Source organism: Cetorhinus maximus, chromosome 18, assembly GCF_964194155.1.
Source record: "Cetorhinus maximus chromosome 18, sCetMax3.hap1.1, whole genome shotgun sequence".
Lineage (NCBI taxonomy): Eukaryota > Metazoa > Chordata > Chondrichthyes > Lamniformes > Cetorhinidae > Cetorhinus > Cetorhinus maximus.
In genome coordinates, this window is record NC_135896.1 from 39,267,330 (window position 1) to 39,291,488 (window position 24,159).

General features: G+C 41.1%; 1 protein-coding gene across 8 annotated transcripts in view; it reads left to right on the forward strand.

Annotated features, from left to right (window-relative positions):
* klc1a (kinesin light chain 1a) overlaps nt 1–24,159 on the forward strand; it is a 101,917-nt gene that overhangs the window by 10,336 nt on the left and 67,422 nt on the right. For all 8 annotated transcript variants that reach the window (XR_013579462.1, XR_013579463.1, XM_078562474.1 and 5 more), the window contains exons 2-5: nt 8,954–9,215; nt 10,772–11,002; nt 15,171–15,249; nt 22,011–22,236. Coding sequence is in view for 6 of the 8 variants with exons in the window: in XM_078562474.1 (XP_078418600.1) it covers nt 8,955–9,215; nt 10,772–11,002; nt 15,171–15,249; nt 22,011–22,236 (797 nt within the window). In the remaining 2 variants the exon portion in view is untranslated. The remainder of the gene's footprint in view (nt 1–8,953; nt 9,216–10,771; nt 11,003–15,170; nt 15,250–22,010; nt 22,237–24,159) is intronic.

Consider the following 24,159-nt stretch of genomic DNA (forward strand, 5'->3'; position numbering starts at 1 on the left):
TCATTGCCCTGACATAGCAGTTTGGTACAACTGAATGGGTTATTAGGGAACTTCAGGGCAGTTGAGAGTGAACTGTTCGAGACTGCAGCCAAGTATAGGCTAAATCAGGTAGAACTAAAAAGTTTCTCTAAAGAACATTAATAAACAAAATGGGATTTTACCACAATCACGCAGCTTTATGGTCATTTTCATAGATAACTGTGTATGGGGATGTAACTGTTCTGGCTCTTTTGATCAAGTTCACTGATGCAGAGACCGTAGAGTGGACCACAGACACACATTGCTGGAGAGGCAGGGACCAGATAGCAGGAAGGTGGAGAGTAATTAGATCAGCTAGGATCTGGCATGAGGCTTATGGACCCAGAGCTGGGTCCAGAGTCAACCTGGCAGCAGAGAGGATGGGTCAGTTCCCTTTTAAAATCCTCAACAGATTTCATTGTAGGTAGGTTTTGGTGTAATAATATAAGAGCAATATACTGCTGATGCTGGAAATCTGGAATGAAAATAGAAAATGCTGGAAAAACTCAGGTCTGACAGCATCTGTGGAGAGAGAAACAGAGTTAACGTTTAGAGCCTGTGTGACCCTTCAGAGCAGTGTAGGTAGATTTCTGTGTAGCTGGAGTATTATACATAATTCTGTATTGCAAGAACAATGGAGTGGAAACTTTTCCTTCTGAATGTTTAGTTTAATATTCGAATATGAGACCACAGCAGTACTAGTAAAGCATAAAATGACTCAATTGCCAGATTATTTTGTACTGCCTTGATTTTTAAAATGGAAATGAACAATATGTTAATATTTTACAGGAAATCACTGCTTAAATTTGGTCTAGCCAACCGTGAGATTGCTCGTTGCTTAGAAACCATGTATCAAGTTCTCTTAACGTGAAACATTCTATTGAGTAATTAGACATTATCTAATGAAGTCAATATATTGTCTCATGCCTTAGAGCCAAAAAATCCTACAAGCCACTGAATGCTAAAAAGACTGATATATTATTGTTAGCTGTTTCTGATGCCGAGTAGAGCCTCAAGGCAGGAAATAGTGGAGATAATGTGCTGATTGTGGGTTATTTCCTCATTGATGATATTTATCTTAAGTTCAGTAAAATTCAGTCTGTAGTGTCAACAGAATGGTATTACTGTTTTGTCACTATGGAAAAGCGGGTCACTGGAGAATACTTCACAATTACTGGCTCTGGCAGCCCACCCCCACTGGCCACTGTCTCCAGTTATGGCAGCCCCCCGGCAGCCATCTCTGGATCTGGCAGCCCCACCTGGCCACCTTTCTCCGGCTCTGGCAGCCCCCACCCCAGGGCCACCGTTGCTGGGCTCCGGTTCTGGCAGCACTCCCCCACCAGCCACCATTGCCAGGCTCTGGCAGTCTCCCCCCAGCCACCATTGCCGGGCTCTAGCAGTCCTCGTCCACCTCCCGTTCGCCGCGTTCCGACAGCCTACCCCACCCCCACCCGCTGGGCTTTGGCTGGGGACCCCGCCCCACTTGGCAATATGTTGTCATTCTTTTTCTGTAGCTGGACCGAACACTTGAACTCACTGCTTAACAGCACAGTAGGAGTATCTGCTTACTGCAATGGTTGAAAAAGACCTTATGCAGCTTAGGGTGGACAATAAATACTAACCTTACCAGCAACACCTTCGTCCCATGAATGAATATTAAAAAAAAAATTCCAAGTCTAGATGGTGTGAGACATGGCGGGGAACTTGGGAGGTGGTGGTATTTCCATCTAGGTTGGAGATCACAAGTTTGAGAGATGCCGTCGAAGGAGCCTTGGTGAGTTGCTGCATTGCATTTTGTAGATGGTTCATGCTGTTGTCGTGGCGTGTTGCTGGTGGAGGGAATGAACGTTCATAATGGTGGATTGAGTGCCAATCAGGCGGCTGCTTTGTACTGCATTGTATTGAGCTTCTTGACTGATGCAGCGGCATTCATCCAGGAAGTAGAGTGTATTCCATCATACTTCTGACTCATGCCTTGTAGATGATGGAAAACCTTTGGGGAGTCAAGAGGTGAATTGCTCACCACAGAATACCCAGCCCCTGACCTGGTCTTGTAGCAACAGTATTTAAATGGTTGGTCCAGCTAAGTTTCTGGCCAGTGATGACTGCTGGGATGTTGATGGTAGGGGTTTCAATGATGGTAATTCCTTTGAATGTTAGATGGTTAGATTTTCTTCTGTTGAAGATGATGATTGCTTGACACTTGTGTGGTGCGAATGTTACTTGCCACTTACCAGCCCAAGCCTGAATGTTGTCTAGGTCTTGCTGCATGTGAGCATGGATCTACTTACTTCATTATCTGCCGCAGTGAACTGGACTGACCACTGCAGTTACCACTTCTGACCCTAAGATGGTGAAAGGTCATTGAAGCAACTGAAGATGGTTGGGCAGAAAGCACTGCCCAGATGAACTCCTACAGTGGTGTCCTGGGGCTGAAGTGGTTGGCCTCCAACAATTACATCCATTGTTTGTGCTAGAAGAGTTTTCCCCATGATTCCTATTACCTTCAATTTTACTGTGGCTCCTGATGCCACACTGTCAACTGCAGCCTTGATATCATAGGGCAGTCATTCTCACTTCACATTTGGAATTCAGCTTTTGTCCATGTTTGGACCAAGGCTGTAATGAGGTCTGGACTTGGCAGAACCCAAGTTAACCATCAATGTGCAAGTTATTGCTCAATAAGTGCTGCTTGATGGCACTATCAATGACATCTTTGATCACTTGCTGATGATTGAGAGTCAACTGATGGGATGGCAAATGACCAGATTGGATTTGTCCTGCTTTTTGTGGATAGGACATGCCTGGGCAATTTCCCACTCTGTTATGTAGATGCCAAGGTTATAACTACTGGAACAGCTTGGCTAAAGACGCGGCTAATTCTGGAGTACATCTTAAGCAGTGCAGTGGGATGTTTTTGGGGTCACAGCCTTTGCTGTATTCAGTGTGTTCAGCCGTTTCTTGATATCATGTGGATTGAATTGAATTAGCTGAAGACTAGTTTCTTTGGTGGTGAGGACCTCAGGAGTAGGCTGAAATGGATCATTCACTCAGCACTTCTGGCTGAAGATTGTTGCAAATTCTTCAGCATTGTCTTTTTGTTTGACTCCGCCATCATTGTGAATGGGGATGTTTATCCTCTTCCTCTCCTTAGTTGTTTGTCCATGATCATTCATGACTGGATGCGGCAGGGCTGCAGAGCTTATATCTGATCCATTGGTTGTGGGATTGCCTACCTCGTTGGCGTGTCATCCTGCTGGTTTATCATGCATGCAGTCCTGTGTTTTAGTGTCAGTAGGTTGGCACCTCGCTTTTAGGTGTGCTAGGCACATTTTCTGGTATGCTCTCCACTGCTCATTGAACTATGTTGGTCCCCTTGGTTGTTAGTAATGGTAGAGTGAGAGGTATGCCAGGCCTTGAGGTTAGAGTGTTGTAGAAGGTCCACAGCACCACCTAAATGTCTAGTTCTGAGCTTCTAGATCTGTTCCTAATCTATCCTATTTGGAACAGTGGTAGTGCCACACAACACGATCAAGGGTGTTCTCAGTATGAAGATGGGACTATGCTGTAGTCACTCCTACCTTTATTATAGTAATTATTATTACGCTAATTATAGTGTTGCACCCTTTTTACTTCTGACACAATTGAAAAGGTACAATGGTAGCTGAAATGCAAGTAAGCTGAACAGCTGTTTTACTGCATGCTCTTTAAAATGGCATCACAGCTTGTAAGCATGAGGAATGTTTAATTCCATGCCAAGGAAGCTAGTATTGAAAGATTTGGAAGTTCTTGTTAAAAATGATGAGCTTTAATGAAGCTAGCCCATATTATCTCAAATGTTAGCTATTTCCAGGGAATAAAAAGTAAATCTTCCCAAATCAGTGAGTGGTGCTGCAATAAAATGGGCAGTATTTTCACACTGAAGAACAGGGCTACCAGCTAAACATTGCTATTTCATGTTTGTCTTTTTATGATGCAGAAACAATTGAATGTGCACTTTAAATCAACCTTGTGATTTTACTGTTGACATTCTCCCATTTTATCTTGTTCCCCATATCACTCCCCTGACCTAAAAACAAGTTGTCTTGACTGATCTGACCCCAGAAAGGCAAGCTGCATTTTACTGCCTCATACTTCATTCGGTGCTGGCAAGACACCCAAGATGGGATTCTTACATTTGTGCTGTCTGTGTCTGCCTTTAAGCTTTTTCAAATTTATGATTAAACTTGTCTGTAAAATAGAATTTTTCAAATTTTTGATAACTGAAAACTATATTCCCAAATATTTTATATGTATGCATTTTGAAAACACAGTATGTGAAACCAGTCCTCCCTTGTTTGTGTATTTTTCATGCTAGGGTAACACTTTACATTGCACTGATGATGTGAAACTTGCTTTATAAAGAAAATATGTCAGTGTTGCATGTTATATGTGAGTAGGATAATTAAAGAATTTTTGGTGATTATATCTGGAAGGTAAATTTCCAATGTTTAATCATATAAAATAATAGGTTTGACTTGTAAATCATTAGGTACTGATTTCCTTTGTCAAGGTGCAGACCAAGTATTTTATAACTAAAACTCTAGTTGATCTCAGTTTTTACAAAATAATCTATTTCTATTTTATTTCTTTATTGCTCTTGTGTATTTTTGTCTCTATATCTCTGTCTTGCACTATTATTATTTTTAAATCTATTTTGTGAGGAAAATAGGCAAACATTCTCGATTAAATAAATTCATGACTTTTCCATGTTTTAGATAGAATTGTCACAATAATACCCACAATTGTTGTAGTAAGCAGCTCTTGGCAAAATATCACAAATACCCACCCCCCCCCCCACATTACTTAACAAAAATTCCTGTATATTTTCTCTGCCTGACATGCTGGAGAGTTTCCCAGCAAATGAACTGTCTCAGATTTTTCTTTTTGTTTTATTTTGTGGAAAGGGTGTGCTGGAGGTCCATGTATGTTTGAGTTACAGTAAGGTGCACAATCTCAAATGCTGGCATCACCCCTATAGCCCAGCTCATTGGTGGTTATCAAGGAACCCTAAATTCCCTGAACCTGCCAGGTCATAGCTCCTGGCAGTACATACATGTAATACGTGGAGCAGAGTACTGGAATACCATGGCATTGATAGAGGAAACTCCAAGCAGCCAACTTCTTCCCTCTATAAGTGCAGAGAGCTTGACCTTAGCATCACAAAAACACAATCTTTCAACAAGCTGATAAACTGAAAACAATGAGGAAGCACCCCAGGTCTCTAAATACTGGCACACGTTGGGCTACATTGTTGGGTGACACAGAGATCTCAATGACTTGGTGCTTCACCTGCTGCCTTAGAGGTACTAAATACATTGATTTGTCAGGAGCATCAGGCCCATAAAAAGTACGTACCATGTCTGGCAGCCGATGGTATTCCGCCTGAAGTATTCAAGTATGGAGGAGCTCACCTGGTTAGGAAACTCACTAACCTCTTCTGATTACTGTAGAACCAGAGCATTGTGCTCAAAATTACAAGGATGGTTCCATAACTCACCTGTACAAATGGAAGAGATGCAAGTCCATGTGTGACAGCCACTGTGGTATTTCACTTCTCTCCACAGCGGGAAAAATTCTTGCAAGGTTATTCTCAATAGGATTGTCCATCTTCTTACGACTCTGTGTACCTGGAATCACAGTGTGGCTTTTGTGCTGAGTGAGGAATGGTCAACATGGTATTTGCAGCACATCATATTCAACATAAGTCCCACAAACATTTGTTGGCCTGACCAAGGCCTTCGACACAGTAAACTGCGGAGTCTTATGGAAGGTGCTGTACAATATGGCTGCTGTGATAGCCTGTGTGCATTTGGTGGGTTTTGGTCCCTTTAAGAACTAGATTTCTCTGCGAGATGTTTTCTGGTAAAGCACTTGGCTTCAAGTAACTGGTTATGTGATCAAGTTGCCTAGGAGATAAAAAAAATAAAATAGTAAAGGAGTCAACATGAAAGGGTGAGTAGGTTGTGTGTGCTCCTATTTCAAGCAGATTTTTTTTGAGCTTGGAGCAAAGAATATCTCTTTGCAGCTGAATTCATTTGAAATTTGGTATGTTGGCAAAAGAGTTAAACCTCTTGTTAACTGAAAGATTCCTAACAGTGAATTATACTTCTGGAATAGACAAGTTGAGAAAAAAAGTGTTCTAGATACAAGGCTCAGAGTTAAAGAATATTAGAACCAGGAGAGTTTTGACCCGGCGTGGCAAGCTACCCCTGTGTTGTACTGGGAGTCAGCAACGATGGGATGGTTGGAAGAGATTGAAGGGAGAACCTTGTCAGAAGTAAGTGGAAGGGCCAAAAAATCTCAACTCTGATACGAATCTTTGAAGCAGCACTCTGCCCAAGTGGTTAAACCTACAAATTTTGATGAGTATTTGTCTTGAGTTTTTGGGGCATAAGCCAAATAGGTGTAGAAAGAAATTTGAGTTAGGATGCTCAGTTTAGAAAATAAGTAACTCTACACATTGTGCTTTTACCATCTTTAATGTAACTGACCAGTTAACAGAGTGTAATTACGAATATTCATTGTTTTAGTTCAGTAACATTCTTTTGATTTAAACTGTGAACCTTGTGGCTTCATTCTTTTGGTAAATACCTGGGTTTTTGGGTGCTAGACAAAAAATAAACATGTTACTGGTCCCTACTGAGATTATAGCACTGCCCTGAAAGGATGATCACCATCATCCACTCATTGCATGGTGGCCAATGTGATGTGGAATGGTGCCTCATCAGATGCCTTTCCTGTCACCAGTGGCACCAAGCAAGGCTGTGTAATGGCTCTGGCTCTGTTTGCCATCTACTTTTCGACCATGATTTTGTATACATTCAAAGATCTCTACATAGCACACATTCAGGTCAGGACAAACAGCAATCTCTTCACTCTACATAGGCTCAAGGCTTATACACATCTACAAAAGTGAACCCTTGTTTGCCAGTGACTGTGCTGTCATAGCCCGGACTCCAGAGGACATCCTGTTGCTTGTTGACCTCTTTGCCCAAACCTCAGAATACTTCTGCCTTACAACTAGTCTCAAAAAGACTAATTTTTGTAAAAGCCTGCTCCTGGCCACAAGCTCCAAGACCCCATAGGCACAATCAATGATACACTCCTCAACTCCATTCAGAAGTTCTGCTGTCTTGGGTCTATCCTCTATAGTAACACCACATTGGACGATGACATCACCCATCGCCTGTCAAAAGTCAGCTCAGCATTCGGCACGCTCATCTACAGGCTTTTGGAGAGAGCATGGCATTTGTCTCAAATAAAAAGATCAAAGGCTACCATGCAGTGGTTCCCATGTCACTTCTCTGTGGCTGTGAAGCATGGGCAACCTACCGGTGTCTCATAAAGCAACTAGGTGCATTCCACCTTCACTGCTTACCATCTATCTGCAACATCAAGTGGAAGGACAAAATCCCTAACACTGAAGTTCTTGCAAGATGCCGAATACCTGGTATCAAGAGCTTGCTCAGTAGAGCTCAGCGCTGCTGATGGTTCACATGGAGGATTCCCACATAGCAAAGGTGGTATTCTGCAGCCAGTTGAACACAGGAAGCTACACGGAAACTCGGATACAAAGACATTCTGAAAGCCAATCTCAGAGCCTGTAAGTTGGATCCCATTATGTGGAGTTGTTGGGGGGGTGGGTGATGGTGGTGTGGTGGGTGGAATCTTGGACAGAACTGAATAGAAACGACTCTGTCATAAAGCAATCTCAACATTTGAGGAGAACAGAGATCCCTACAGGACAAGCGAGCACACTGCAAAGCCTGTGCCTTCACCCACCTTGCTAACAGAGACTTCATATGTAATATTTGCAATTAGATCTGCAGATCAAGATTTGCCTTAATATCGCATGAGACAACACCCGTCTAGATGGTGAACAATTGGTCTTGTTGTTGAACACTAATCAGCCAAAACAGTGGAAAAATCATAAGTGTTTATCAACTTAGTTCATTCTTTTTCCCTGATCATGCTTTGCATTTGCTGTTTATATTATATTATATCATATCAATATCATAAATACTTTCATATGATGACTGCCAGTAATCACAAGCTTTCACACCAAACCCCCTTTTAGATTGTTACATATCCAGGATATCATGCCTGATGAAATATACTGTTTTGGGAAAGTTAAGGGCTAACCCCTGGTGAATTACATCCATAGTACAGCTTTGAGAATTAGAAATTGATTGGAATCAAGGTCTAGAGTCTGATAAATGTATTTTTTTTTCTTGGGATTTAATTAGTCTAATATAATATTTACAAAGGAACACTTATTAGCTTCCCTCAAGAAAATGAGTGAAACCAGTCCTGAACAATCAGCTCACTCAGCAGTCCTGAAGATACTCAATTATTTTTAATAAGCTAGATATGTTCCACTGGTATGCTAGAAAAGTCTATTTCAATGGCCAGTTTTTATATGTAGTCCATTTCATCTCTTTTAGTTCCTTCAAGGGTGTAACAGTTTCCAAATGATTTTTTACTACACTGTGATGTGCTCATTAAACAGCCTTGAATCCACTGGAGCCCTGTTGTGCCTATATTCTGGCTTGAAGGCTAGAGCTAATCAAGCCCACGTTTCCTGCTTCAGCAGTTAAGCAACTTGAATTCCCAATGTTCTTCAAACTGTGGACTCTTCGCATGTACTTGGATCCCATAATCCTTTTCATTTCCTTTACAAAGGTGGAATGATTCTATGCCACTGAGATCTCCATGGCGTTGTAGTGGTTCCTCTGGCTTAATTATTGGAAGCAAATAATGTGTTCTCCCTGTCACACCTTGTCACAAATTTTAGTCAATCTCTCAAGATTTATCATTGCAGATTGCAAATTAGTGTGTGTATTAGTTATTCAGACAATTTTAATGATTTATTATGTTTAATCTGTTTTTCCAGGATGTATGACACCATGTCCACAATGGTGTATTTAAAAGAAGATAAACTGGAAAAGCTCTCGCAGGAAGAGATTATTGGCAAAACAAAGCAAGTAATCCAGGGACTTGAAGCCTTAAAAAATGAGCACAACTCAATTTTACATAGCCTGCTGGAAACCCTGAAATGCCTGAAAAAAGATGACGAGATGAACTTGGTTGAAGAGAAATCCAACATGATTCGCAAGTCACTGGAAATGTTAGAACTTGGTCTCAGTGAGGCACAGGTAAACACTCCTAAAGTCATACAGCAAGATGTTGACTTTTTTTTTGTAAGGTACTTTGTACACTAGTCACATCCATACAATTTGCTTCAATCTTAAATGTTTCCATTGTCACTCTGGCTATTAAGGCGGGTATCACTTCCTTTGAAAAGTGCAATGCTTTGCCACTGTAAGGCGTCAAACTTAGCAATCTTTCTGAGAAATTCCTCTTTAAGGCTTAAATGTTAATATTTTGGAATTAAGCATGTTACCTCAGAATTGGAAACCAGATTTTCAGGCTATTTAAATATTTTAATGAATTAGTTTCCAGCCTGTTTCAGGTGGCCAATACACCATACACATACACTTGCGGTCATCAGGTAAAGGCAATGGGTGGCATACTATTGAGCCACACAGCCCACAAAAACCATATACTGTGTGACAAGTTCGCCAGTCTTATGAAGCATCTCTTGTACCTTGTTGAGCATTGCTGAGAAAAGAGACATGCTGTCAAAGCTTTTCATCTTGCACTCATCAAGACAGATGCAAGAATGCCAAATTCAAAAGGGAACAACAATTTATACTTCATGAGGAAAGGGGTGCTGATTAGTTGGCAAGCTGGCTCTGGTGGAGACATTGCCATGGCAAATGCACCAGGGAGCCTTTGTCACCCATGTTTTTGCCTATTCAAAAAAAAAGTGCAATGTTTGGACATATTTCTTTTGCCTGCAGAGCACAGGTCCCTGCATATGAGTATACGTAGCTTCCAACAAGCGTAAGTGACCTACATTGCAAACTCAACTGATGATCTTAAATTGGTTGTTAGTGTAATTCTTAGCGCAGTAGGGATTGTTCAGAAAATGCTATTCAGTCACGGATTCACATATAACATTAGACATTATGTTTTGAGTTTTCAAGCATGGTTTGGCTGAGTACGGTATACTGGCTATTGTGAACGGCTGAAGAGATTTGCTATTTGATACGATCTGCCAGTCATTGGGACCTATGGCCTGTGTACCTGGCATTGCACAGGCACTGAAATTCATATATTGCATTACTCAATTGTGTGGTAGACGGAACATCTATATGTCTTGACAACAGGCAATATCCCGTTTGTGGAAAACACCACTCATGTTGCCACTGCGTAGTAGCAGCATGAAACAGCCAGCTTGATCTGTTCTTCAAATTTTTGAGATATTTTACCTTTTCCAGGGTAATTTGGGCATTTTTTAAATCCAAAAATGGCAGCCTTTGGCCCATTTGTATGTATGCACAATACACAGCGAGTAATGATCTGATCGGGGTACCCATTATCCCGCAGTTTTCCACAAAATTGGGGTATGAAATTAAATGGCGAGATTATATTTTTGTCACACCAAATGTAAAAGTAATGTAAATTTAACTTGGGCAGTATAGTTGCAAAGCAGATTTACTCCATTTTCTGCAAGTAAATACTTTTTTTTAGAGCACCTTTCTATAAGTTTTTGGAGAATATTTACAATAATTTAACAATTAGTTATTTAAAATCTTGTATCTTGCATAAACTTGTAAAATATTTTTATTGTGATTTGTGTTTTAAGGTGATGATGGCATTATCTAGTCACTTAAGTGCAGTGGAATCAGAAAAACAGAAATTACGTGCGCAGGTGCGTCGGTTATGTCAGGAAAACCAGTGGCTACGAGATGAGCTGGCGAACACACAACAAAAATTGCAAAAGAGTGAGCAGAGTGTAGCTCAATTGGAAGAGGAAAAGAAACATTTAGAATTTATGAATCAGCTCAAAAAATATGATGAGGACCTTTCACCACTGGTGAGTCAATGGTAACTTTTGACCTGATTGGGTATAGTTTCCAGATAATTACACACGTCTGCTTGATTCATTCTTCTAAGTGTCATTTCAGTAGTTGGCACTTGTAAAACTATGATGCAATTCAGCAGAATGTAGTACATAAACCTGAATGTATTTAGAACACGCAAACACAATCTAAAATTAATATTCCTCTTTGGGCTCCCTGGTGCATTTTTCTAAAAAATAGTCAAGACAATGTGGGTGATCTCTACCAAGATGCCGGCTTATGTCACCTTTCAACTATCTATGAAAAGGTAGAATTCAACCTCTATTGGCCCCTCATCCTCTAGTGCACAGAATTTGAATTATTAAGCTTGTATGTGAGTCACTGCACAATGTTACCCCTCCATTTATCTGTAATCTTCTCCAGTCCAATGTAAAAAGAGAAATTTGCATTTATAGACGGTCACCTAGCAGTAGCAGACATTGAGGAGATATTCCATAAGACTCCACTCTTGCAAAAAAAAGACTCTACGAGAAAGATGATTTATCTGTGGCTAACTAAGGAAGTTAAGAACAGTTCAAATTGAAAGAAAAGGAATACAATGTTGCAAAGATTGGTGATAGGCCAGAATATTGGATGACTAAAAAAATCATGAGGGAAAAAGTAGATTGTCAACTAGCAAGACATATAAAAAAAAGAATAGTAAGAGCATCTACAAGCATATAAAAAGAAAGATGAATGTGAGCATTGGTTTCTTAGAGGATGAGACTGGGGAATTTATAATGCAGAAGAAAGGACATGAGGCTTTGAACAAATATTTTGTATCTGTCTTAACAGTGGAAGACAATAAAAACATTCTAATAATAATAGAAAATCAGAATGCAAAAACAATTGTTATCACTAGAGAAAAAAATACTAGACAAACTTATGGAGCTAAAGGCTGACAAGTCCCCTGGACCTAATGGCATGAATCCTAGGGTTTTTTAAAAAAAATGTGTCTGCAGAAATGGTGGGTTCATTTGTTGTAATCTTCCAAAATGCCCTAGATTCAGGAGAAGTCTCAGCAAATACAAACAGAACGCCTCTTTTCAGGAAAGGAAAAGACAAAAAACAGGAAACTATAGATGTGATAGCTTAAAATCCTTCACTAGATGAATGCTTGAATCCGGTTTTATGGGAGTAGTAGCAGGACATTTAGAAAATCATGACACAATCAAGCAAAGCCAACTTGGTTTTATGAAAAAGAAATAATGTTGACAAATTTATTAGATTTCTTTAAGGATGTAACAAAGCAGGGTGGATAAAGAGGAAACAGTAGATGTAGTTAGTGTATTGGATTTCTAAAAGGCATTTGAATAGAAAAGAAAGAACAGGAAGGCAAAATATTATTCAAATGGAGAGAACATAGACTGTTGCAGGACAGGGGAATCAATCAGGAAAGCAAATAGAATGTTGGTCTTTATTGCAAGCAGGATGGACTATCAAAGGGAAGTCTTGTTTCAGCTATACAGGGCATCATTGAGACCACACAAGAGTACTATGTACAGTTTAAGTTTCTTTATTTGAAGAAGGATTTGCTTGGGCTGATTCCTGTGATGAAGGAGTTGTCTTTTTGAGGAAAGGGTGAGCAGGTTGGACCTATACTCGTTGGAGTTTAGAAAATTGAGAGGTGGTGTTATTGAAACATATAAGATTCTGAGGATGTTTGACAGAGTAAATGTTGAGAGGATTATTCTCTTGTGGGGAAATCTAGAGCTGGGGGCCTAGTTTCAGAAGAAGGGATCGCCCATTTAAGATGGTGATGAGGAATCTCTTCTCTCAAGGGTTCATTAGTCCTTGGAATTCTCTACCCCAGAGAACAGTGGAGGCTGGGTCATTGAATATATTCAGGGTTGTGATAAACTTCTGAACTATAGAGGAGTTGAAATTTGAAGGGAACTGGCAGGAAAGTGGAGTTGAGGCCAAGATCAGAACAACCATGATTTTATTTGAATGGCAGAGCAGGCTAGAGGGACTGCGTGGCCTACAAACATACGAACGAGGAGCAGGAGTAGGCCACTTGGCCCTTCGGGCCTGCTTTGCAATTCAATAAAATCATAGCTGATCTGATTGTAACCTCACTCCACATTCTTGCCTACCCCTGATAACTTTTCGCTCCCTTGCTTATCAAGTATCTATCTACTTCTGCCTTAAAAATATTCAAAGACTCTGCTTCCACTGCCTTTTGAGGAAGAGAATTCCAAAGACTCACGACCGTCAGTGAAAAAAAATTCTCCTCATATCTGTCTTAATTGGGGGACAGCTTATTTTTAAATAACAACCCCTAGTTCTAGATTCTCCCACAAGGGTAAACATCCTTTCCACGTCCACCCTGTCAAGACCCCTCAGGATCTTATATGTTTCAATCAGGTTGCCTCTTAATCTTCTAAACTCCAGCGGATACAAGCCTAGTTTGTCCAACCTTTCCTCATAAGACAACCCGCCCATTCCAGGTATTAGTCTAGTAAACCTTCTCTGAACTGCCTCCAATGCATTTATACCCTTCCTTAAATAAAGAGACCAATACTGTACACAATACTCCAGATCTGGTCTCACCAATGCCCTATATAACTGAAGCATAATCTCCCTACTTTTGTTTTGATTCCCTTTGCAATGCACAATAACATTCTATTAGCTTTCCTAATTACTTGCTCTACCTGTGTCCTAACCTTTTGCAATTCATACACCAGGATGCCTGAATCCCTCTGCATCTCAGAGCTCTACAATCTCTCACCATTTAGATAACATACTTCTTTTTCATTCTTCCTGTTCATTTTCCCACTTTTTACTCCATTTGCCAGATCTTTATCCATTCACTTAACCCATCTATATCCCTTCATAGCCTTATGTCCTCTTCACAACTTGCTTTCCTATTTATCTTCATCAGCAGCAAATTTAGCAACTATACTTTTGGTCCCTTATCCAAGTCATTTACATAAATTGCAAAAGGTTAAGGCCCCAGCACTGATCTTTGTGGTACACCACTCATTACATCTCGCCAACCAGAAAATGACCCATTATGCCCACTCTGCTTCTGTTAGCTAGCCAATCTTCTATCCATGCCAACATGTTACCCTCTACACCATGAGTTTTTATTTTTCGCCTACTCGTTGCAGCACTATGGACCCCAGGGTGCCCTAGTGTGCTTTAAAACCACTGAATTACTTGGTAGTCAATGTTGTAAAGTAGGAAATGCAATAGCCAGTTGCACATAGCAAGCTCCAACAAACAGCAGTGAAATAAATGACCAGGTCATCTGTTCTAAGCATCTTTTGAGGAATAATGTGTGGCTATCTGATGCTTTTCCTCGAATGGTGCCTTGGAATCTTTAATGTCTATCTGAGAGGGTAGCCGGCACCTCGGTTTAACATCTCACTTGAAGGCTAGCACCTCTGACAATGCACTCCTTATAACAGCACTGAACTGCCAGCCTAGATTGTATTCAAATCTCTGGAATGGGTCTTTAACTCTCAGTCTTCTGACTGAAAGGCGAGCATGCTACCACTGCATTAATGAATGAATCAATTAGTTGCCTCTGTTTGTCCAACTTTGGCCCTTTTTGCATCAGGCTGCCTCCCCATCTGCTCCAGTTTTGGTGTCTGAGCTTGCTTGACTCCATAATCTGGAACGCTCACTCTAAACTCATCTTCATTGCTATATGTCACTCTCCCTTCCTTCAAAAGGCTCCTGAAATCTCACCTCTTTAGGCCACACTTTTCAGTCACTTCTAATTCCTGCATGCTCAGCATATTTTCTTGCTTCTGTGAGCCACTTTGATAGAGGTGTTGCTAAAGAAAGGAAAACTAAAATTAATGGGGTAAATAAGTTTAGCACAGAATACCCATTGCGTCATTGCCAACTGTTAACTTTCCCCTACTGATTATTATATGTTGAAATGTCTATAAGCTGTCTAAAAGTTCAAAGAGTTTTGCAAATAGCCACTCTTATCAACCAATTTATTTCACTTTGCTTTAACTGGGAAAAGTGTATTTAATTCTAGCCACAGAAAAGCATTGAATATATCAGCATTTGGACAGCTGGGCCTAACTTTTAATTGCATGAAACTGCACTAAACATTTCATCTTCCGTTGAAGAATTTGGTTAGCCTCCCTAGAGGTAATGCATACTTTTTCATAAATCATACAGGAGGACAAGGATACTGATTCATCCAAAGAGCCATTGGATGACCTTTTCCCAAATGAAGATGATGAACCAGGACAAGGAAGTAAGTGGAAAGATCTGGAAAGGGGCATATACGCCTTACTATTACATAATTTTTGCAATGGTAATGGTAGATTTTTCAAATTGCAAATTTAACTTCATATAATATTTTAACAAGTAAATATTATGATAATACTCCTAAGTCTCTTGATAGTTTGACATTTAAGAATAAGTACAAATTTTAGATTTCTTTCGACTCAACTATGATAGGCAAGAGATGGGCATGATTGGCTTGTTTAAGGGCTTGTTAGATTGATCAAGAGATGATTCCGAATAACTGACTTGATGTTTAGGGCCATCTTCCACAATTGATGTATCCTGGGTTTCTCGAATATTAGATGTTGAAGATGCCACAGTAATAAAGCCCATGTTATGTTAGAAATGGCCTGACGCACAAAATTAATTCCAATTGTCTTTAAACCTTAAACCAGATAGAATATGTAGAATATTAACTTGTCTTTTTGTTTAATTAGTTAGTTATTTGACATGTATGGAAACCCATATGTCTTCAAATACACTGATATGCAAATTGTACTATTGAATGTAATGCATCTGTTCAGGGATGGAGAGGGATAAACTGAATATTTATAAACTATTTAGCCTCCATCTTTTTGAAACATCAAGTACCATTAGAGTATTTAGTCCCAACCTTGGTCACCATACAACATGTCTGTGACTATGAGATCAAAACTATTTGTCTCTATTTGTGTCAATAGCTCATCTATCCTCAGTGATTTCAACTTCATCGCCATTTATCCTGTTCTTTTAAATTCACTGCTGCTTATCCTCCCTCCCTATATATTTCCTTCCATGAAACCATATTCACGACCACCCTCTTGTACTTGCCATCTCTCATGGTGTGGCTAGTCACCTCGTATCAATTACAACTAAGGCCATTCCTGATCCCTTCCTTGTAGCACTCACTACCCACATTCCACTTCCATGCCTCAAAGCCTGCCTCCTTTTGTATCTATCCCTGGGAAAAAACTATTCCCCAATTCATTTAGAACTGTACTTTCAATATCCCAACTGTAGCCTTTGTTCCTCCAGTCGCCACAACATCCCTGCAGATTTGCACGAATGCACCATCACCTCCACCTTTGCCCTAGTCACCAATATTCAAGAAAGGAAGGCAAGCGATAACAGATAACAATAGATCAGTTCGCTTGACACCAGTCGTCTGAAAATGTTGGAATCCATTACTAAGAAGATAGCAATGGTACATTTAAGGCATAATATGGTTAGCCAGAGTAAGCATTGTTTTACAAAAGGGAAATCTTGGTTAACAGATCTGTTAGAGTTTTTTGAGTATATAACTAGCTGGGTCAATAAAGGGGAGCTAGTAGATGTAGTGAATTTGGATTTTCAAAAGGGATTCAATAAGGTGCCACAAGGTTGGTGATTGCATAAGGTAAAGGCTCATGGGGTGGGGTAATACATTAGCATGGATGGAGGATTAATTGAAGGTCAGAAAACGGTAGGAATGAATGGGTCATTTTCATTGGTAAGTGGGTTGTCTTATAAGGAATGGTTGAGCAGATTGGGCCTGTACTCACTGAAGTTTAGAAGAACAAAAGGTGATTGTATTGAAACATTTACGATTCTGAGGGAACTTTACAGGGTTGATTCTGAAAGTGTTTCCCCTAATGGAGGTATCTAGAACTAGGGGGCATAGTTTCAGAATAAGGGTAACCATTTAAAATGGAGTGGGAGAAATTCCTTCTATAGGTCATGAATTTTTGGAATTCTCTACCCCAGATAGTAGTGGAGGCTGGGCCTTTGAATATATTCAAGACTGAGGTAGACTGATTTTTGACTTATTGGGGAGTCAGCAGGAGAGTGGAGTTGAGTTCAAGATCAGATCAGCAATTATCTTACAGAATGGTAGAGCAGGCTTGAGGGGCCGTATGGCCTTTTCCTGCTCTTACTACTTGTGCTATTACATTCAAGTGAAATGTGAGGTTAGGAATAGGAAACAGAATATTTTTTAAATGGTATGAGACTATTAAATGTTGTTCAGAGGGATTTTGGTGTCCATCTGCAGGAAACAAATTAGCACACGGATGCAGCAAACAATTAAGAAGTATGTTAGCTTTTATTGTAAGGGCGGTTGGCGTAAGTAAGGATATATTTGTTTTAGAGGGAGTGCGAAAAAGGTTCACTGGATTGATTTCCTGGAATGAAAGGGTTAGCCTATGAGGAGAAATTGAGTAAATTGGGTTGATACTTTCTGCGGTTTAGAAGAGAGAGAGGTGACCTCATTGAAACAAGATTTTAAGAAAGCTTTACAGGGTAGATGCAGAGAGTCTGTTTCCTTGGTTAGAGAGGAGAAAAGGTGGCATAGTGGTAATGTCACTGGAGTAGTAATCCAGAGACCCAGACTAATACTCTTGAGGACATGGGTTCAAATCCCACCATGGCAGCTGGTAAAATTTAAATTCAATTTGACTAATAAATCTGGACTATAAAGCTAGCAATGATGATTAAGACAACTATCATCCATTGTTGTAAAAACCCAAATTGTTCGCTAATGCCCTTTAGGGAAGGAAATCTGCCATCCTTACCTGGTCTGACCTATATGTGACTCCAGACCCATGAAATGTGGTTGATTCTTGACTGCTCTCTGTGACCTAGCAAGCCACTTACTTCAAGGGCAGTTAGGCAAGGGGGAAAAAAGAGCCTAGAACTAAAGGGTATCGTGTCAGGATAAGGGCATAACCTTTTCAGATTCTGATGAGAAATTTCTTTACCTAGACGGTTGCGAATGCTCAGTGATTGTGTATATTCAAGGCTGAGATCAATAGATTTTCCAAGGGTTTTAGGGATCCGACGGCAAATGGAGATAAGGTTAAAGATCTTTCAGGGATCACATGATCTACTCATTTCTTTTGTTCAACACCTTTGTCAATCATATTTTTGATGTATCTTCCTTAGTTCCACATTTCTTCTTTGTTTCCATTATCCCTTTGCAATTCTAATTAGTACCTCCAATTTTGCTGTTTTGCTCTGTACTAAACAGGCAGTTTAAAATAAAACACAGGAATTTTGTGTGATCGAGCACTGTTTATTATTAATAGATGATGGTGGGTATAGGGCGAACTAAAATAACCACCTAGAATTTTAAATAGTGATTTTATTTTTTAATTTATTCACGGGATGTGGGCTTCACTGGCTGGGCCAGTATTTATTGCCCACCCCTAGTTGCCCTTGAAGGTGTTGGTGAGCTGCCTTCTTGAACCACTACAGTCCGTGTGGTGTCAGTTCACCGAGAGTGCTGTTAGGAAGGGAGTTTCTTGATTTTGACCCAGCGACAGTGAAGGACCGGCAATATATTTCCAAGTCAGGATGGTGACTTGGAGGGGAACTTCCAGGTGGCGGTGTTCCCATCTATCTGCTGCCCTTGTCCTTCTAGGTGGTAGTGGACATGGGTTTGGAAGGTGCTGTCTAAAGAGCCTTGGTGAATTCCTGCAGTGCATCTTGCAGATGGCACACACTGCTGCAACTGTGCGTTGGTGCTGGAGGGAGTGAATGTTTGTGGATGTCGTGCCAATCAAGCAGACTGCTTTGTCCTGGACGGTGTCCAGCTTCTTGAGCGTTGTGGGAGCTGCACTCAACCAGGCAAGTAGGGAGTTATTCCATCACACTCCTGACTTGTGCCTTGTAGATGGTGGATGGGCTTCAGGGAGTCAGGAGGTGAGCCATTCGTCACACGATTCCTAGCCTCTGACCTGCTCTCCTAGCCACAGCATTTATATGGCTAGCCCAGTTCAGTTTCTGGTCAATGGTAACCCCAGGATGTTGATAGTGAGGGATTCAGTGATGGTAATGCCATTGATCATCAAGGGGCGATAGTTGGATTCTCTCTTGTTGGAGATGGTCATTGCCTGACACTTGTGTGGTGCAAATGTTACTTGCCACTTGTCAGCCCAAGCCTGGATATTGTCCAGGTCTTGCTGCATTTGGACATAGACTGCTTCAGTATCTGAGAAGTTGTGAATGTTGCTGAACTTTGTGCAGTCATCAGTGAACATCCCCACTTCTGACCTTATAATGGAAGGAAAGTTATTGATGAAGCAGCTGAAGACGGTTGGACCTAGGACACTACCCTGAGGAACTCCTGCCGTGATGTCCTGGAGCTGAGATGACAGACCTCCAACAACCACAACCATCTTCCTTTCTGCTGTATGACTCCAACCAGCAGAGAGTTTTCCCCCTGATTCCCATTGACCCCAGTTTTGCTAGGGCTCCTTGATGCCACACTTGGTCAAATGCTGCCTTGATGTCAAAGGCAGTCACTCTCACCTCACCTCGGGAGTTCAGCTCTTTTGTCCATGTTTGAACCAAGGCTGTAATGAGGTCAGGAGCTGAGTGTCCCTGGCAGAACCCAAACTGGGTATCAGTGAGCAGCTTATTGCTAAGCTAGTGCCACTTGATAGCACTGTTGATGACCCCTTCCATTACTTTACTGATGATGGAGAGTAGACTGATGGGGCAGTAATTGACCGGATTGGATTTGTCCTGCTTTTTGTATACAGGACATACCTGGGCAATTTTCCACATAGCTGGGTAGATGCCAGTGTTGTAGCTGAACTGGAACGGCTTAGCTAGGGGCGCGGCAAGTTCTGGAGCACAAGTCTTCAGTTCTATTGTCAGAATATTGTCAGGGCCCATAGCCTTTGCAGTATACAGTGCCTTCAGCCATTTGTTGATATCGCGTGGAGTGAATCGAATTGGCTGAAGACTGGCATCTGTGCTGCTGGAGACCTCAGGAGGAGGCCAAATTGGATCATCCACTCGGCATTTTGGCTGAAGGTTGTTGCGAATGCTTCAGCCTTATCTTTTGCACTGCTGTGCTGGGCTCTTCCATCATTGAGGATGGGGATATTTGTAGAGCCTCCTCCTCCAATGAATTGTTTAATTGTCCACCACCATTCACGACTGGATGTGGCAGGACTGCAGAGCTTAGATCTGATCCGTTGATTGTGGGATCGCTTAGCTCTGTCTATCACTTGCTGCTTAGGACTACTTGCGTGCCATACAGCATGTGTTTTGCTTCACCAGGTTGACACCTCAGTTTTAGGTATGCCTGGTACTGCTCCTGGCATGCCATCCTGCACTCTTCCTTGAACCAGGGTGATCCTCTGGCTTGATGGTAATGGTAGAGTAAGGGATATGCCAGGCCATGAGGTTACAGATTGTGTTCGAGTCTAATTCTGCTGCTGCTGGTGGCCCACAGCGCCTCATGGATGCCCAGTCTTGAGTTGCTAGATCTGTTCGAAATCTATCCCGTTTAGCACGGTGATAGTGCCACACAGCACGATGGAGGGTATCGTCAATGTGAAGGCGGGACTTCATCACCACAATGACTGTGCGGTGAACACTCCTATCGATACTGTCATGGACAGATGCATCTGCGGCAGGCTGGTGAGGATGAGGTCAAGTATGTTTTTCCCTCTTGTTGGTTCCTTCACCACCTGCCACGGACCCAGTCCTTTAGGGCTCGGTCAGTAGTGGTGCTACCGAGCCACTCTTGGTGATAGACGTTGAAGCCCCCACCCAGAGTACATTCTGCGCCCTTGCTACCCTCAGTGTTTCCTCCAAGTGATGTTCAACATGGTGCAGCACTGATTTATCAGCTGAGGGAGGGCGGTACATGGTAATCAGCAGGAGGTTTCCTTGCCCATGTTTGACCTGATAGGTCTGGAGTCGGCAACTCCCTCCTGATTGTATATCACTGTGCAGCCACCTCTGCTCGTTGTGTCCTGCCAGTGGGGCAGGACATACCCAGGGATGATGATGGTGGAGTATGTGATATTATCTGTAAGGTATAATTCCGTGAGGGTGACTATGTCAGGCTGTCACTTGACTAGTCTGTGAGACAGCTCTCCCAATTTTGGCACTAGCCCCCAGATGTTAGTAAGGAGTACTTTGCAAGGTCAATAGGGCTGCGATTGCCGTTGTCGTTTCCGGTGCCTAGGTAGATGCCAGGTGGTCCGTCCAGTTTCATTCGTTTTTTTGTGACTTTGTAGCGGTTTGTTACAACCGAGTGGCTTGCTAGTTGCCACATTGCTGTGGGTCTGGAGTCATGTATAGGCCAGACCAGATATAAGGACAACTGATTTCCTTCCCTAAAGGGCATAAGGGAACCAGATGAGTTTTTATAACAGTCGACAGTGGTTTCATGGTCATCATTAGACTTTTAATTCCAGATTTTTATTGAGTTCAAATTCGACCATCTGCCGTGGTGGGATTTGAACCCGGGTCCCCAGAGCATTACCCTGGGCCTCTAGATTACCAGTCCAGTGACAATACCACTATGCTATCACCTCTTGAATATTCAGTTGAATATTCCCATCATTTTCAAACACTTTGTGAGATGATAGTGAACACACCTAAGTGGGAAAGTTTTGAAACAGTTGAGATCTAGTTACAGTTCCTTCCTTGGAATACTTGTAATCAGAATATAGCTGATTAATCAAAAGAGGAACAATTACTTTAATATTCAATTGGTGTTAGGTTAATAAAAGGTATAAATCAAAGTGGATGACTTTGAAATTTTAAAGACAAACTTCTTTGAGCACTTGAGAAAGCCAATATTTTTGATAGATTTGTGAAAAAATTACCTTGGTGAGATATCTAGGATGCAAATAAAGCTCCAATGACTGTGCCATATCTGATATAGAATATTACACTTAACGTTTTACCTACAATGTTTTCCCTACATCTAATGCACAATACTATAGATAACATTCTGTCAATTTACAGTTCAACAGCAACATAGCAGTGCAGCTGCTGCAGCACAGCAGGGTGGCTACGAGATCCCAGCCAGGCTAAGGACCCTACATAACTTAGTCATACAGTATGCATCCCAGGGCAGGTATGAAGTAGCCGTACCACTTTGTAAACAGGCTCTTGAAGATTTGGAGAAAACATCAGGGCATGATCATCCTGACGTTGCTACTATGCTCAACATTCTTGCTTTGGTGTACAGGTTAGTATGACCTTGCTATTATTGGAAAGGTATTAATTTTAAAAATGCATTTGTGCAAGGAAATGATTCTGACTCCAGAAAACAATTTTGCTGGAAACTATTGTTACAATCTCACTTTACAGGTCGCAGAAGCAGTAAGCTGATTTGCTTATTGCAAATAAAATGTAAATTTGTTTAAGCACAAATAGTGAAATACTTAATAGCTGGATTGAGGAGTTTCGAATGTTTAGAATATTCTTCAGCAATGGTGCACAAGTTTGAATCCTATAACATCTAATGGGAGGAAGTTCTCTTCATGTGAAGTAGGGCAATCCAATAATAAGTGACTGAAGTAGTATGAACCCAGTTCCAATGTTTTCAATTCCATGGCATAAAGCTGCAGATAATTTAACACTAAACTTAGTCTGTCCATCAGATTCTAAAACGTTGGGTTGCATGGGAAATATAAATACCAAGCTAATGCTATAGTAGGTGCTTTGCTGGGTGAGTACAGGAATAGCTTTACTCTGCATTTAAACTCATGTATAGGTGACCTGAGAGTTTATAAGATGTTCCGTCATCTGCCCCTGTTGACTTGTAAAGGGAGGTACTAAACACGAAATGAGGCCAGGCATATAATTCTATTTTTTTTTCTGTCCAAAAACTTAGTGAATTGTATGTTTTATCCTCTCACCCCACATCTGCCCTGCAAACTCCACACTTCATCCACTAATTAAAAATCTACCCAATTTTCACTTTGTTAAAAGAAAAAAGGTATAAGTCATTTAATGAAGGGAACTTTGGTTTCATCAGCAGGGAGAGGTGGGAAATTACTACAAGTGACCCTATGAGTCTAATAGATATATTGTGCTTGACTATGATGAAGCAACAAAAGGGTGAGTATCTGAGGTAAGATAACCACAGAAAACAGCACGACACCATGGAGAAAGTGGTAACACAGAATGAAAAGAGAACAGGTTTGGTATATTCTGTAACTGAGAGTAGGTAGCTTTTTGTTTGCAGCTGCAATTAGGAGTTCTGAATGATTGCCTCCCAGGTGCCAGGCTACAGTGCACGTAGCTGATAAATTTTGAGGAAGGAAGGATGATCTGCCAGAAGGTGTGGTTTGTATTGGAGACAACAACATAAGGGGGGGAAAAAAGCAAAATAACTGGTTTGCAGAGTGTATTTGAAATGAAAATTAGGTAGATCTTTAATTGACAAATGGAGGAGATGTTGGGGTTGAGGGTGGAACATATCCACTAAATTTGATCAAGTTTGGGATTGGACAGAAAAAAAGAATCACTTGCCTGACCTCAGTTTCTGTCTAGGGACTCTATACAAATCAGCATGGACAGTAGAATTGGATACCTTATATGCTCTCAGGTCAGCTATACATGAGTTTGGAGGCAGAGTAAAGCTTATTGGTGCACAGCCCCAGCAAAACTTCTATAATAGCTTTATAATTTTACATACATTATAGAATCTGAAATGTTGCGATGTTAATAAGATCTCAAGGGTATTCGTGCTAGGATTATTTTCTGGACTACACACTTGACAGCTGATATGGGAAAAAAATACACCAGTGGTTAAGAAATGGTGCGGAGGATAGGATTTCAAACTTTTGTGTCACCGTGGCACATAGTGGGAAAGGCGAGTCCATAAAAGGGATAGAGGGGATTGTCCACATCTGAAGTGAAGTAACACCAATGTCTTTGTGGGAAGAATTTGGTGAGAAAAAGGTTTAGACTTGCATGGCAGTGGGAAGGACAGGCATGGCAGACTGGAATATTGGAGCTGCCAAAATATCAACCAAAGTGTCACCACTCACTGGGGATAGTGCCCTGCAATATCAAGCCCCACTGCTCCCTGAGCTGCGACAAATGTGAAAAAGTTTGATCAACCCACCTAATTGTTTAATTTAGGTTAACAGAATACAAGCAC